A 14,373-nucleotide genomic window follows, 5' to 3' on the forward strand; every position below is an offset into this window, starting at 1 on the left:
CGCCTTCTGCCCCGCGGGGCGCTGAGGGAGCCGGGGGGCCGCGGGCAGCGGCCGGGCTGGGGGGCGCCTTTCCGTGAGGCGAGCGCAGCCCTCGGGCTTGGCCGGGCGGCTTTGGGGCGAGACGCCCGCTCCCCGCCACCCCGCGCCGCCTCAGGAGGCCGAAGCCCAGCAGCGGGCCGAGGAGCCCGAGCGGGAGGGAGCCCGGCCTCCCCCCTCGCCCCCCGCGGCGGGCATGGCATGGCTGCGCCCCGCCTGGCCCCGCGGCGCCCCGCTAAGATGGCGGCCGTGCGGCCCGGCCTGGGCCCGGCGGGCGCCCGAGCCGAGGAAAGCGCCCGGGGCGGCCCCGCGGGCTGCAGCCGGGCCGTGGCCTCCTCAGGGCGGCCGCGGGCTCCGCACGGCCTCGCCCGGCCTCGGGGAGGTGCCGCTGACCAGCGAGCGGTACCGCGTGCGGCGCCTGCCCTTCTCCCGCCTCAGCCCCCGGGACGTGGCGTTCTTCGAGCGCCTGATGCCGGGCAGAGCCGTCACGGACCCGGAGGAGTTGGAACCGTTTAACGTGGACTGGCTGAAGTCGGTCCGAGGTAAGGGGCTGCCGTGGTTTGCGCTCCTGGCGAAACCCACGCCGTGTGTCGGCACAGCGGAGCGAGGTCTGCCAGCAGCGACCTCGCTGCTGTCCTTAGCAGAGCGTGTCTTTGCGCACCAGCGAAACGAGTTTTCCCCGTAAAAAAAATAAGAGAATTACCTGGTTTTTTTCAGGCTAAAATAAATTCTTCCTAGTTAATTAACTATCTTCCTGAAACAAATGGGTTCGCTTAACAGCTCCTGAATTTTTCTGAAGTTCTGAATGGACCCTCAGGAAACAGGTGGTGTGAGTTACCTGGTGCTGTTCAACAAAGCTGAAGATTTCATGAAAATTCATGATTCGTGAAAAGATGCATGGAAATTCATGGTTCATGGAAAGACGCATGAAAATTTATGATTCCTGAAAAGGTTCATGAATTCACGATTCATGAAAACATTTCCTGTTGTCCACACTGGCAGCCAAGTCCATGGCCACGTGCAAAGCACTTCAAGGGAAGGCCCGCTGTTAAAAACGTTTGTTTTAAAAGTCATTAAAGCAACTGCCTCACGGTGGAGGAGTACTGCTATCTCACACATCCCTTGCCACCGTGTCCTTTCTGAACTCCGTGCAGCAGGAGACTCGCCATGAGCGTCCCTTGCTTTCGTTGCAGGCTGTAGCAAGCTGTTGCTGAAGCCGCAGACAGCAGCGGAGGTGTCTCAGGTTCTCAGGTAAGGTTTGCCTTTTGTACGGGGTGAGGGAGCTCAGCTCTGGTTTGGGAGGATCAGGCAGGAGAAGGGAACTCCTGGATGTTCAGGCACTGAGTGCACGAGCGCTGATCACTGGAGCTGTGTTTGTCTTGGTGGTATGTCTTGTACTCGAGCTCTGGTGACTTCAGCCCTCCTTTCTGTGCTTTACATCCCCCTGTACTCCCCACTGACTTCTCTGCTCTACGAAATTGTCAAAATTTAGACATTTTACCAGTGCTCGACATGAGCAGTTATGTTGAAGGGACTCAGGGAGAGTCCCTAAGGAAAAGGGAGAAGAAGATTGTTGGGTCCAGCGAATTGGTGGCAGCGCTGCCCTAGTTCAGACATGCAAGAGCGGGTACGGTTGAGCATCAGTCTGCGGGATGCTGTTCAGCTGGAGAGCCACAGGCTGCAGGAACCTGCTCACCTGCTCCTAGCTCTTAAAACAAAAGTACAGAGCTTGGGACCTAAAAATAGCTGCTGGTGCAGTGCAGCTTGTGCCATCCATTGCCCTTGAACTCTGTCGAGCTGGGAGAGGATGTGCTGGGTGGCACTTTGCGCTGGAGGGTGGAGCAGCTGAGGCAGAGATGCACAGACTTCATTGCCTATGGGACATTCTTTCCTGAGAGGAGGAGGAGGGCAGTAATGTCTTAAACTGCTGCCAGAGATCGTCTGTCAGAACCCCCTGAGGAAGCTGTTAGCAGAGACCGCTGAATAAATGTATAAACAGAGAGAGGTGTGTTTTCCAGGCAGATACTGCATGGCAGATCTGGGGCTATTCGAGGGGATGACTCCGAGTGTTCATTCCTTTGCACAGGGCTGGAGCGAGGGGAGAGAGGAGCTGTGCTTTCCCACATTTGCAATGAAAGCGCCCCTCTTTATCCATTTAGTCTTTAGGTTGAGCACCGCTGAATTTTAAGGAGCATTGAGCACGCCCACAGCAGGACCTATTCACGGGGAAGTGAAACTTTTCTGATAGACTGGATTATGGCCTTAAGTGACGTAAGACTTGAGAAACCTGCTTTCTTCCAGGTACTGCTCTGAGAGGAACCTGGCAGTGAACCCGCAGGGGGGTAACACGGGCCTTGTCGGGGGCAGCGTTCCTGTCTTCGATGAGATCATTCTCTCCACTGTTCTCATGAGCCGGATCATCAGCTTTGACACCGTGTCTGGTAAATATTGTAGACACATGGTGCACGGAAACGAGCCCCTGGCTTTAGCCTGGACATTCTTCTGGGAGCTGTAACTGCAGGATCAGCAAGGTTCAGCCCAGCAGCATCGTAAGGGGCATCAGAGATTTGTTTCCTCCAGATTCCTGCTGCTGTTGTAATCCTTAGGTGTTAACAGTAGCAGATGTAAGAAAACATCTGGTGGCAGAAAGAAGAGGAAAGAGAGCAGAAAAGCATGTATATCGTGTTTGCTAAATGAGAAACCCATCAAGGGGGAGAAGAACCGTGGTGGTGAAGGAGGCGTGTGAGAGCCACACTAACAGAGAAGGGAGGAATGGGGAAAACTTGCAGGATGTTTGGGTTTGGAAAGTTAGGAGCCAGGCTGCTTTGAGTATTTCAGTTCTTAAAAGACAGCAAGAAGGGGAACACCAGGCAGAAACAGTCTTAATGTCACTGTATTTCACGTGTCCGGAGCTGGGCATGATCAGATGTTAAGACAATGGCAAAGCTCCCCTGGGGCTGAGGAGGGGTAGGACAATGCCCTGTAACAAGCGTGGGGTTCTTGGTAGTTTAAATTGAACCTCAGAAAGTTTTGGAGGAAGAAGTGGTTGCACCTGCTTATGCTTATCCTGCCTCTTTAGGAGCACCTACTTCCTGGGCATCAGCTCGTTTCTGTTTCAGGAATCCTTGTGTGCCAAGCTGGCTGCATCTTAGAGAAACTCAGCGAGTACTTGGAGGAGCAGGGGTTTATCATGCCTCTTGACTTGGGAGCGAAAGGTAGCTGCCACATCGGTGGTAACGTGGCCACAAATGCTGGAGGCCTGCGGCTCCTGAGATACGGCTCCCTCCGAGGGACCGTGCTAGGACTGGAAGTGGTAAGGCGAGTACCCAGCAGCTCCCTCTGTGTTCGCACCTCCACCTCTCACCTGCTGCCTGCTGTTGTAGCTCTCGGCTATCTGCTACACAGACAAAAGTTCCTTTTCAGGCTCACGCTCCTCGCTGTTCCTTTTGTGGCTCTGTCGAGAAGGGCCAACAAGTGTCTTTGCGCATGTAGCATCAGTTACTGCCGCCAAAGCTTCCAGCTTCCTCCTCTGTCCTTACCGACAGAAGCGGTGATGGATGGTGTTCTTATCCAGGGAAGCGAAAAGGAGGTAGGGAGAGGTTTGGTGATCCCTTTACCCGCATCAGGTTGGTTCCTCTGTGGAGTGGTGGGTCTCTGGAGTGCTCTGCTAAGTCCATCCTGCCACGTGCTCTGGTGTTGACTGCTCACTCAGCTTTTAATAGAGCTTTGTGTTTTTTTTGACTGCTGGCTTTGTCCTAGAGTCCTTCCTGTTCCTCAGCATGCTTCTGCCTGTGCCTCTGTGTGTAAAGGCGGGCATTTGTGATTCTAAAAGATTTATGGTGTTGAAAGCAGAGATCTAATAGAAAATAAATTGAACAATGGGAGCCAGGGCTGCAAAGAATGGCTGATCTTGTGCACCAGTGGTAAGAAAAGTAGAACAAGCTCAGTCTTCTGTTATTTTAGAACATGTGTAAACAGCACCATTTGGAAAAAAAAAAAGGAAAAAACATAAGTAGGAAAGTTTGTGGGAAGATTCAGGTAGGATATAGAGGGATAGAGGGATATATGTAGATAGATAGAGGGATATAGAGGATATAGAGCGGAGAGAGCTGGAACCGAGGAACAGTGACAAGACTGGGAACGGCCTGCAGTTGGTGTCTGCTACTGAAGGCCGGCGCTAGCCTTTCATCGGGTTGGTAGCAGACAAGCTTGTTGCAGCACGTTTCTGCATAGGTGCATGGCATCTCCGTGTCCTCGCAGGTGCTGGCAGATGGCACAGTCCTGGACTGCTTGGCATCTCTGCGCAAAGACAACACTGGCTACGATTTGAAGCAGCTTTTCATCGGATCTGAGGGGACCTTGGGAGTTATCACGGCTGTCTCCATACTCTGCCCTCAGAAACCGAAGGCTGTGAATCTGGCATTCCTAGGTAGGAGCTGGTATTAATGATTTCACACCTGGATTCCTAGGCAGGGAAGGGAAGAGTAGTGAAGAGAAGAAAGCACTGGTCAGGCTGCTAGCCTCTCAGACAGCACGCTTGTAACAGGTGTGGCCTGGAAAGCAGGGAGCTGAACTCCTGGGGTGAGGGGAAGGAAGAGTAGACTTCAAGCCCTGACAAACCTGTGGAGTATGTGCAGTGGACCCCAGAATTTGCCTGGACTCTCATAATGGCCTTTAAATTCATCCTGGGTTGCCTTCTTGCCAGTGCTGAGAAGTGAGGGTTGGGTCAGACATTTTGCTGTCAGCTGTCTTAGGATGTTCAAGAGGTCCTTGCCACAGCAAAGACCGGTTGCTCTCTCCTCCTGCTGTTCTGCTCTGACAACTATCCGAGTCCAAACTGTCAGAGGAACTAACAGGGATTGCGTGGGATCCAAACCCACACAGGGTTCAGCTTTCCGAGCGATGGCAAAAGTGACTTGAAGCCTGAAAGACTTTTAAAAACTTTTGACAAGGTTTTGAGGGGTTGCTTTTGTTTCTTATTCCTCTTTGTCATCTGTCTGCAGGGTGTCAGAATTTCTCTCAGGTTCTGGAAACCTTTACGACCTGCAGAGCCATGCTGGGAGAGATCCTGTCTGCCTATGAGTTCATGGATGAGAAGTGCATGGAATTGGTTGAGAAACATCTCAAGCTATCCTGCCCAGTAAGAGGTACCAGAGCTGATAACTCTGTCTAAAGAAGAGATACAGGTAGTGTCATTTGGGCTGCAGAAAGAGACGTTATGCTGCTCGGGCATTTTTAGCCCAGTTTTACATGTGTATGTCAGTGAGTGACTGTGTGCGTCCCTTAATTTTTGTACCCAGTATTCAATTCCAAATACACTCGGTAAAAGTCTTTAAAGATATGACTTTTTAGTTCTACCAGTTCCCACAGAACTGCTAGTTTTTTGAACGGCAGTGGCTAGGTAGAGGATAGAACATGGAAGTGAAGCGCCTTCCAGATAAGATTGCCACTTGAGCTGCACTCCTGTCTGGCACAAGAGAATCTGGGCTGAAAAGAAACCTTATAAAACATATCAGGTTTGGGAAAAGATCCAGAATCTGCACTAAATTTGTGTGCTCACAGCACAGAAGAGCGTCTGCTTATTTTGTGCTTTTTCACTTTCAGACAGCCATTTTTATGTTTTAATTGAAACTTCGGGCTCTAACTCAACCCACGATGAAGAAAAATTGAACAGCTTCCTAGAACAGGCCATGACTTCTGGATTAGTCACTGATGGAACTGTGGCAACAGATGATAAGAAGATAAAGGTAAGTTATCATTTCCTCCTGCACAAATCCGCTTGGAATGATTCTCTCCTTGAAACTACATTTTTTATAAGGAAGTGTTTGTCTTGTTTGATGTTTGAAATAAACATGACTGAATGACCTGGGAGCTTATTTGGTATATTGAGTAAGAATGCTAAGAGAGAATAGTTCCTACTGCTGCCTTTTCCCAGAAGGCCTGAGTGGCCTTCTGAGTGGCCTGAGTGGCCTTCTGGGAAGTTTTCAGTGGATGTTTTCTCTTTTAAAAACATCAGGTTAATAAATTATGTCTATCAGTAGGACTTAAGCAGCTTTGGAGAGAATGCCTGTGGCTGTGACACTTGTTCTTTTCTGTCTGGGGTACTGTCGAGCTTAAAGGGTCAGTGTATCACCTTACCATACAGTGCTGCCAAGAAAGCGTCATTACTGTCTCCCATGAGGCGTAGGATACCGAGGGAAATGTTGATGTTACATGCAAAGAATCAAAGCTTTTCTTCCCTCCATGCCACAAAGCACTGAACGCAAGAGGAACTTGGCTGACTGGGATTCCTTCGATCTTTGTTCATCAGATGCTGTGGAGCCTCCGGGAGAGGATCACAGAGGCTCTCACTCACGACGGCTGCGTTTACAAATACGACATCTCCCTGCCTGTGGGGAAGCTGTATGATCTCGTGACTGACATGAGGGCTCGGCTGGGCCAGAGTGCCAAAAATGTGGTGGGCTACGGCCACTTGGGTAAGTGCAGATGCTGGGAAAGGGGGAAAAGGAGGTGGTTTCTTTTGTGTGCTCCACGTTTTGCTGTGCACTTCCTAGTAGCTCCTAAAAGTTGGTTTTAGATTACTGGGAGGCAAAGACTAAATAGCTGAGAGCTATCAGAGGAGGAGGATGCGAAAGGATCTTCACTGCCTTCAGCCTGTGTTCCATATGTTACTGACAGGTGTGACTGGGCAGCATAACCACTAGCCACTCAGCAACTGTCAACTGGCTGTTTGTATCTTCTTGCTGTGTACTTTCTGTTTAATTATCCAGGTTATTTAATCGGACCATCGGTGTGATTAATGTACTTAGACACTTTTGGAAGATAAACATCTTCCTGTCCAAAGTAATTAGTCATATTGGCAATCAGTTATGTCTGAGCCATTAACTCTTCAAATGAGAGTGATAAAATTAGTGCACAAAATTAGTGAACCAGCCTTTCGGCTGGTACATTTGTCAGAATGCTTTGAAACTGATTTGATTTTACATACTCCAGAGACAGGTAAGTTGTTAGCAAAGCTGTTCTGTGTTTCCAAACCCATACCCCCCAAAAAAGAACAGAACAACAAACAAAAACATTCCTCAGCATGCTTGATTTGAGATGATTGGAAAGACAGGTTTTTGTAGTAACGGCTGCATTTGCTAACTATTGGCATTGAGGATTAAGCTGCGTACTATGAAGATTTGCTGAAGTGCAGGAAGAGGTTCCAGAATGAGAATGAGTATTTTTTTTCTTTCTTTGTGTGTGCATAATACCCAGTGACTATGAGCTTAATTGAGTATCATCACACGCAACACCAACGGAGAAAAGAAATGCTCTGCTTTCTTTGTTTCTGTTGACACAGTGCCAAAGTGCCCTTAGAACACTGCGCAAGTATAATAGGGAGAGATGCAGTAATGAAGGACTGTACTGAAATTCAAGCATTGTTAGGCAATACTGTTGGGGAAGCCATCTGAGTGCAGGGAGAATAATTAATGCAGCACAGTTGTTTGAATGTTAAAATCTAAAGTGGGAATTTGAGAGTTGCTTAACTTCCTCAAAGATTGTACTAAAAACGTGGAAAAAACAAAGATCCTATCTGAATTACTTGTGCACGGAGAGGCCTCATGTTTGGTGAAGGACTGTTCACTTCCTTCTAGAAGGAAGACTTCAGTGAATAAGGAAGGCACCGTTATTTGAGTACGGGGATGAAATGATTCTCCATTGCAGATCTACAGTTTTTCTTACAGAGCCACCTCTGCAATGTTTTCTTCCAGGAGATGGAAACTTGCACTTGAACATCACAGCAGAATCCTACAGCCATTCCCTGCTGGATGCCATTGAACCATTTGTGTATGAGTGGACTGCAAGATACAATGGCAGTATCAGTGCAGAGCACGGATTGGGCTTCAAGAAAAAGCAGTTCATTCAGTACAGCAAACCCAGCGAGGCAGTCTTTCTAATGCAGCGCTTCAAAGCCATGTTAGACCCCAAAGGGATCCTCAATCCATACAAGACACTGCCCTCCAGCTCCTGAAGCAACATGTTCTGAGAAGTAAGCAGGTGCCATCACGAGAGGACGACGTCTACCAAACTGAGGGATCAAGCAAGCATGTAGAATGCTCCTTGGCTTATTTGCTTAGTGTGATGGAACAAGTAAAGGAACGTGGTTCCTCTTTTCAGGGGTGTCTGCTCTTTCTGAAGAAGAGCACATTACGGGTTTTCACTGTGTAGGCTTTCTGTTTAATCTGAACATTGAAACAAAGCGTACAGATTTTTTTTTAATCTTACCTGCTTTTTCTACCACGGGTATGATGTTTAGCGTTGGTAGTAGAACACTTAACTCCTTACATCTCTCAAGCTCTGGTGATTGCTGTTTTTCTTTCCTTTCTGTTTCGTTTACTGCATGCATTCTGCAGTCAAACAGTGAGATCAGCAAAGATCTTTGACTTTCTCCATCACCTGTGTAATATCCTTATTGAGGTAAAATTGTGCAATTAGAAGTCAGACCTTGTAAATCTTGTAGCAAGCACTACTTTTCAGAGAGGAGGGACCTTTGGAGTTTTATATTGCCTTTATCTGAAATTACCTGCCAAATTATAACAGTAGAATTGTTTGTTAAAAATAGAACATATTTACCACCCTTCTCACTTACCTGTCTTGGTGAGGTTGGTAGGGTGGAATCAGGGTTCACGGCATGTGGCTAGCACCAGAGCCAGCTGGTAGCAGCAGTGCCCTTGCTAGTGTGCAGCATTTGGGGGTTCCTTAGAGCGTGAGACCTGCATGCACATGGGGCTGAACGTCAAGAGGCAGGCCTTCTGCTTGTGGTGGGCCTTCAGATCCCACTGCCCACCGCTGCCCTGACGCTGTAAGAGCACTGCAGTATTTTGTTACGTTTTACGTACGTGACTGCGGCATACCAACATCAAAAGTATTACAAACCTGAGTCCACAGAGATACGGGGAGGATTTTATCAGTGATGTTTTGGGTCCACAGCAGGTAAGGACTAACCAGCCAGACACATACATCCTTCCTGCACATGTTTTCTGTTTCTGAGGGCCTCCACCAAATTTGACTTGTATGAGTTCATCTGGACTGCTCTTTCCAGCCCCTGGGTTCTGCCCTTAGCCTTATCTTGGATTTTGCCAAGATTGTATTGGAGCATTATGGGTTGGAACAGGCAAGCACTGGGAGCAGTGCTTAACAAGGTAGCTGTAGCAGACATGGCCATTGTCTTTGTGGGGAGGACTCTTAGATACCTGACGAGTGCTGTTCACATCATTACGCCACAAAAGGCAGGAGTCAGAAGTGGCATGACGTGCAAAATGACCATGCAGGGGCAGAGCTGTGCGGGCTGTAGATCTGGCCACGGGAGTGCATTCTGTTGTTTGACTTAGTACAATGCAATCTCCCCTGTTTCAGGACAAACAGCTTTAAACCTTACACAGAATCAGTAGAAACTATTGCTACTTACATAGGAGCAGTAAAAACTATTCATCAGGATTTTTGACTGTGATTACTCATGTTACTGTGAATGTCTTTGAACTATTGTAACTTAAAAATTGATGTTAATACTGTCTCTAAGGGGTACTCTTCTAATAAAGATTTCTTCACATTTTGAAGCTCTTAGCGTTACGATAGAATTGTAATGAAACTGAGTTTTGATCCTCTTTTAATAAAAGTAACAATTCAAAAGACATTTAAACAAAAAAAAGCCATACGTTCATTCTCTGTGGGCTGTGATAGTGTGTTTTCATTTCTTGTGTATGTACAGTAAATATAAATTATTATAATTTGATCAAAATCAGAACTTTCTGGTCTGTGCCTCTTCTAGTGACCCAGAGATTTTAAGCAGAAATCTGTTCTTGCCAGAATCCCTTTGTCAAAATGTCTTTGCTCTAGGAGGTATGGCTGGAATCCCAGTGGTGCTCTGTCAGATCCTGCAGAGCCCAGCACCGAGATGCCGAGGTCCTGGGCTGGCTGCGTTGGTTCTGGCTGCCTTTGCTCTTTTATCCTGACCAAGCCCAGCACGGCTGCCTCGCAGCCCAAGGGCTGTGTCCCACCGCCTTCTCAGGACTGACCGGGTGGGTAAAGACTGGAAATCTCTCTCTGCATTGGGCTATTCAGGGTTTTCCTTCAGGTACCTCCCTACTCTGCGTTTCCTCTGGAAGCCCTGCTTTCCTTGGGAAGTCTTCAGCCCCTTCGAGAGGTGTTTATGCACGAAAGGAGCTTGTCAGGAGTAAATGTGTGGTCTTGAGAGTCAAGGCCCATCGCTGTTGATCTTATATTCTGGCTTTTCACTGCACCAGGCTGAAGAGAATTGAAGGAAGGTGGGAAAGTGTTTCTGCCAGATTATGCAGCATGGTCTCTTCTAGGGGCTCAAGAGCTTGGGTGTGAATCCGTCCCTGGCAGAGTAAGGAGCTGATGCAGTATCTCCTCCTCTCCCCTAGCTGTGGGCTAGCAACTGCCCCTTTGCATAGAATGGTTCTTCCTCTGTCATCGATGTCTGTCCTTCCCCTGTGTCTGCTCTGAGTGGTGTGAGATCAGTTCTGTTGCCTTTGGGTTGAGCTATAGCAGAGTTTGCTGCTTTGATCTTCAGCACGTCAGTTGCACTTTGGTTTTTGGGAGCTCCTTGTGTCTGGGTGCAAGCCCAAGGACATGCTGGGTGGCTGCGTCAGAGCAAATCTCACGTGTGGCCCTCCTAAAGCCTTGGCTAGAGCCCCAGCTGAGAGCCGCCTTCCTCTACAGCTTCAGCTAAGGAAACAGTTTAGACACATTTTGTGTCCTGGTTGCCTCCATGGTGCTGTGTGTGGATATTTCAGCTTTCTTCCCACTGGTTTGCTCTGATTTAGTAGTGAAGTGCCATCGGTCAGAGGAGGCATCTCCTTTGGGGTGTACAGGTGAAGCCTCGGGCACACAGGAGAGGATGCCATCACCACCATCTCCAGGTGAAAATCTTGCTCTTCCTCTCTCGTTTTGATGTAACGTGCTTGAAAAAAACCCACACTAGTGTCAGGCTGTGGGGTCGCTAGCAATGCCACTGCCAGGCTGTCCCAAGGAGGCATCAGCGTTGCTGCAGGTACAGGTTCGCAGTCCTGGAAGGACAGACCAGAGAAGAGAGGGTTCCTGGAGGTTTAACCTCAGGGTAGCAGTAACTGGGAGGGCTTCGATGCCAGAAGCCAGGCTGAGGGGAGCATTTCCTGCTTCCTTGGCTCCCTTCTCCTACATAAAATATCAGGACAATAAAATCATTCTCTTTGACCTTCGGAAGGATCGCTGATTCCAAAAGGTGTAGGAAAAAGTAGGTTCCTCAAGTAGGAGTGTGAGAGGGGAAAGGAGACAGTGGTGTAGGAAAGGATCAGAAGTCAGCACAAGACCTGCTGGCAGTGGAAGGCGACCTTACAACAGCTTGGTTTTACTCGTGCAATTCTCTCAGACTTTGTGTGCCCTCTCACAAGCATGCCCCATGCACTGTGTGTCCACGTCGTCTGCCTAGGGTCACTTCTGGGCAACAAGGAGGATGAAGGATGTTTGGACAGGCCTTCTGTACCCCTTGGGAGTCACTGATTATTATGGGATAATCCTGTTGATTCCGGATCTTGCCTGATCCTCCACAAACCCCAGGCACTGTCTTTGTTTCCTCGCTTGAGCGGGGTTGTTTGGCCACATCCTGCCTCTGTTTTGAGATGACAGGAGAGATCGTCAGGCACAGTTTGGCCTACAGAACTACACGGCCACCCTTTTGTTGCTGGAGCGCGGGTCATCTCCTGATGAGTCTCCTCCAGTGTTTGCTGATGTTCCTACTGTCAGCCACATCCGTGTTTGCCATTACGTGCACGTCACTCAGCCCAGCAACTGCTGTACCTTGTGCTCCTGCACAAACATTTCTGTTCAGACCTGTTCAGACCTGTTCAGCCTTCACTCAGCATCAATTCGTTCAGTTTTATTCCTTCTGTTATAAATCTCCCCAGCACAGAAACACCCCTGAGGGGCCCTGACACAGCCTCTTCCCCAGGCTGTAGAAATGCAAAGCCAAACCCTTCTTTCCCTGCTGAGGAGCTGCTGCAGTACCTACCTCCTGCCCTCCTAGAGCTGCGTCCTGCGCAGCCCAGCTGGCTTCTGCATTCATATCCCACCGGTCCCAGGTTAGGCTCCTGGCTGGGAATGCCTCGCCAGGCTTCATGAGACCAGCAGAGACAGTTGTCTTACCCAGTCGCCGTCTTTTCCATTACCTGCTTGTCAGTAATTTCTTCTCTCTCACAGTGAACTGAAATAGATGATCCATCCAGAGCATTTTTCCTGGAAGAAAACCATCCTGAAGAGTCTCTTTTTTTCTGTTTTTATCCAGAACACCTCTCTACAAGGCTGCAAGCTGCTGAGCTGAATTAAGGATGGTGGCTTACAGCCCTGCATTATAGCACCCATCCATCACAGCGCAGTTCTAAGGTTGTGACTCTAAATTTGCCACGTGGATGCTTTGACGGAACAACCGCCATACAGCCTGCAGTGTCAATATTTATCCCTACCCTGTGATCTCTTCAATCCCTTCTCTCTCTCTGCTATCGAGGCACCCTGTACCTCTCCCTTCATTCCTCAGGGGCTGTCAGGGAGGAGCTGATCGTCTTCTTCAGGCCTCTGGCCACCACATTGCTGCCATCTTACCATCTTTGCATTTTCCTATAGCTAAAAGCTAGCTCAGGCAGCAGTGCCCTTTAGAGTAGCCCCAGTACGATGTTACCCTGATCCAGCAGTAGTAACCCCAGAGGAAATAGCTCCTCAGTCTCTCCCAGTAGCGATTTGAAACGGTGTGTTCCTAAATGACCTTCCACTCCTTGAAAATTCACATCAAGGGACTGGCACTCAGTCATCATGCTCTATATATAGCTTTTGGTGGGAGCTTAGGATGAACTTAGTGGTGCCCCTGGAGTGGGACGGACATTTGGACCTAATGCGGGTGTGAGCCAAAGCCTGGAGTTGCTTTAGTTAAGAGAGGGTTAAGTGGAGGGAACGATGCTGTTGTTAGCAAACAAGGCAGAAGGTGAAATGCTCCCGCCTGAGCTGTTTGTGTATCAGACGATGCAAAAATAGAGAAAGTCCGTAGAGTGGTAAAGAAGAAACATAAAGGATTTGCTTTCTGCTAAGTTAATCTGATACAACCTGTTCTTTCCAGATCAGGCTGTTTATATTCTGTGTCTTTTTCCTACTCCGTTCTTTTTTTTTTTTTTTCCACAAACCACTGACCATAAGAGTTTGAAATGCAGGCTTTACACATGAATGGTTCTCTTTGGGAAGTGGAACTTTCCATACTGCTCTTCTTTTTTTTTTTTTTTCTTTTTCTTTTTTTTCAGCTATGTATGGAGAGCGTGCTAGGGAGGGAGCCAGGGCTGGCAGATAACCCGGGGCTGCGCAGTGGCCAGAGGAATTCCAACAGTCACATTTAGCCGCCTTCTTTACACACTGAGATCCATAAACACAGCGTTACAATCACCATCTCGGACAAACAACAAAGCAATTACCTTGAGGGAATGGAACCCCAGTTACCGTGGGGTTATATTATATAATCTTTGCTGTGTAAATTAATTGCCAGTTTATTAATTAATTAATTATCCCGCTGTTCAAATTTCTCAATGATGCTTTCAAATACTGGTTTACTGTTGTGTATAGGAGAGAGAGAGAGGTGTGCACATATGTGTGCATGTATTTTTTGATAAAGAATCATTGTGGTAGAAATTTTTTGTCCACAATCTGTCTGTTTTTTTTTCTAGGACAGACTTAAATATTGGAAGGATGAGAAGTGTCTATGGCTGCTCAACACCTTGAAGCAGCAGTCTTCTGGCATGGTGAGGAAGGACTTGACTCTCTCCTAACCGAGTGGGCTGTATGGAGCTGTTCATCCTGCCCCAGCGAATTCTGTGTCACCTGCATGACCTTCATTGCTTCCAGTCTTGGAGCAAGCCGGCGCTGAGCTATGTGAAATATTTCTTTATGGCACCATATTTTCTGCATAACCAAACCTGAACAGGTGGGACATTTCTTGTACAACACCCAAGGAGTGAGCAATAAATCATCTATAAAAGCATAAAAAATGGTCTTTTATGATTCATGGGCTCTACCGGGTTCTGAACAAGATACCACACAATTGACGGGTAAAAATTAACAAGAGAAAGAAGTGTGTTAAGTGGTGCCCTGCTGCCAGCAGCAGCTGGCACCGTGCTAAGAATAACGGTGCCAGCTAGAAATACTTCAGAAAGCAACACACTGGCTCACGTTCTACCATGGAACTCAAGGAAAGAAACCCTATACCTGCTAATCTCTGAATCTGAATAAGCACTGTGGGACTGACCTGAAGAAGGTGGGATT

The 14,373-nt window shown here is 48.2% G+C and overlaps 1 protein-coding gene across 1 annotated transcript; it reads left to right on the forward strand.

Annotated features, from left to right (window-relative positions):
- Positions 1 to 33: 33 nt before the first annotated feature.
- Positions 34 to 9,817, forward strand: D2HGDH (D-2-hydroxyglutarate dehydrogenase). The gene is made up of 9 exons (XM_080605018.1): positions 34 to 578; positions 1,230 to 1,287; positions 2,338 to 2,477; positions 3,156 to 3,349; positions 4,297 to 4,465; positions 5,040 to 5,183; positions 5,641 to 5,783; positions 6,347 to 6,512; positions 7,791 to 9,817. The coding sequence occupies exons 1-9, from the start codon at positions 233 to 235 to the stop codon at positions 8,048 to 8,050; spliced, it is 1,620 nt and encodes a 539-aa protein (XP_080461144.1). The 5' UTR covers positions 34 to 232; the 3' UTR covers positions 8,051 to 9,817.
- Positions 9,818 to 14,373: the final 4,556 nt, after the last annotated feature.

Source organism: Anser brachyrhynchus (genome assembly GCF_964034855.1).
Source record: "Anser brachyrhynchus genome assembly, chromosome: 9".
In the NCBI taxonomy this organism is placed as follows: domain Eukaryota; kingdom Metazoa; phylum Chordata; class Aves; order Anseriformes; family Anatidae; genus Anser; species Anser brachyrhynchus.

Excerpts from the sequence above, each read along its gene's own strand:
- D2HGDH (XM_080605018.1), top strand. The coding sequence starts at position 233 with ATGGCATGGCTGCGCCCCGCCTGGCCCCGCGGCGCCCCGCTAAGATGG. Across the intron at positions 2,478-3,155 it reads CAGCTTTGACACCGTGTCTG|GAATCCTTGTGTGCCAAGCT; the intron begins GTAAATATTGTA and ends TTTCTGTTTCAG. Across the intron at positions 5,184-5,640 it reads GCTATCCTGCCCAGTAAGAG|ACAGCCATTTTTATGTTTTA; the intron begins GTACCAGAGCTG and ends TTTCACTTTCAG.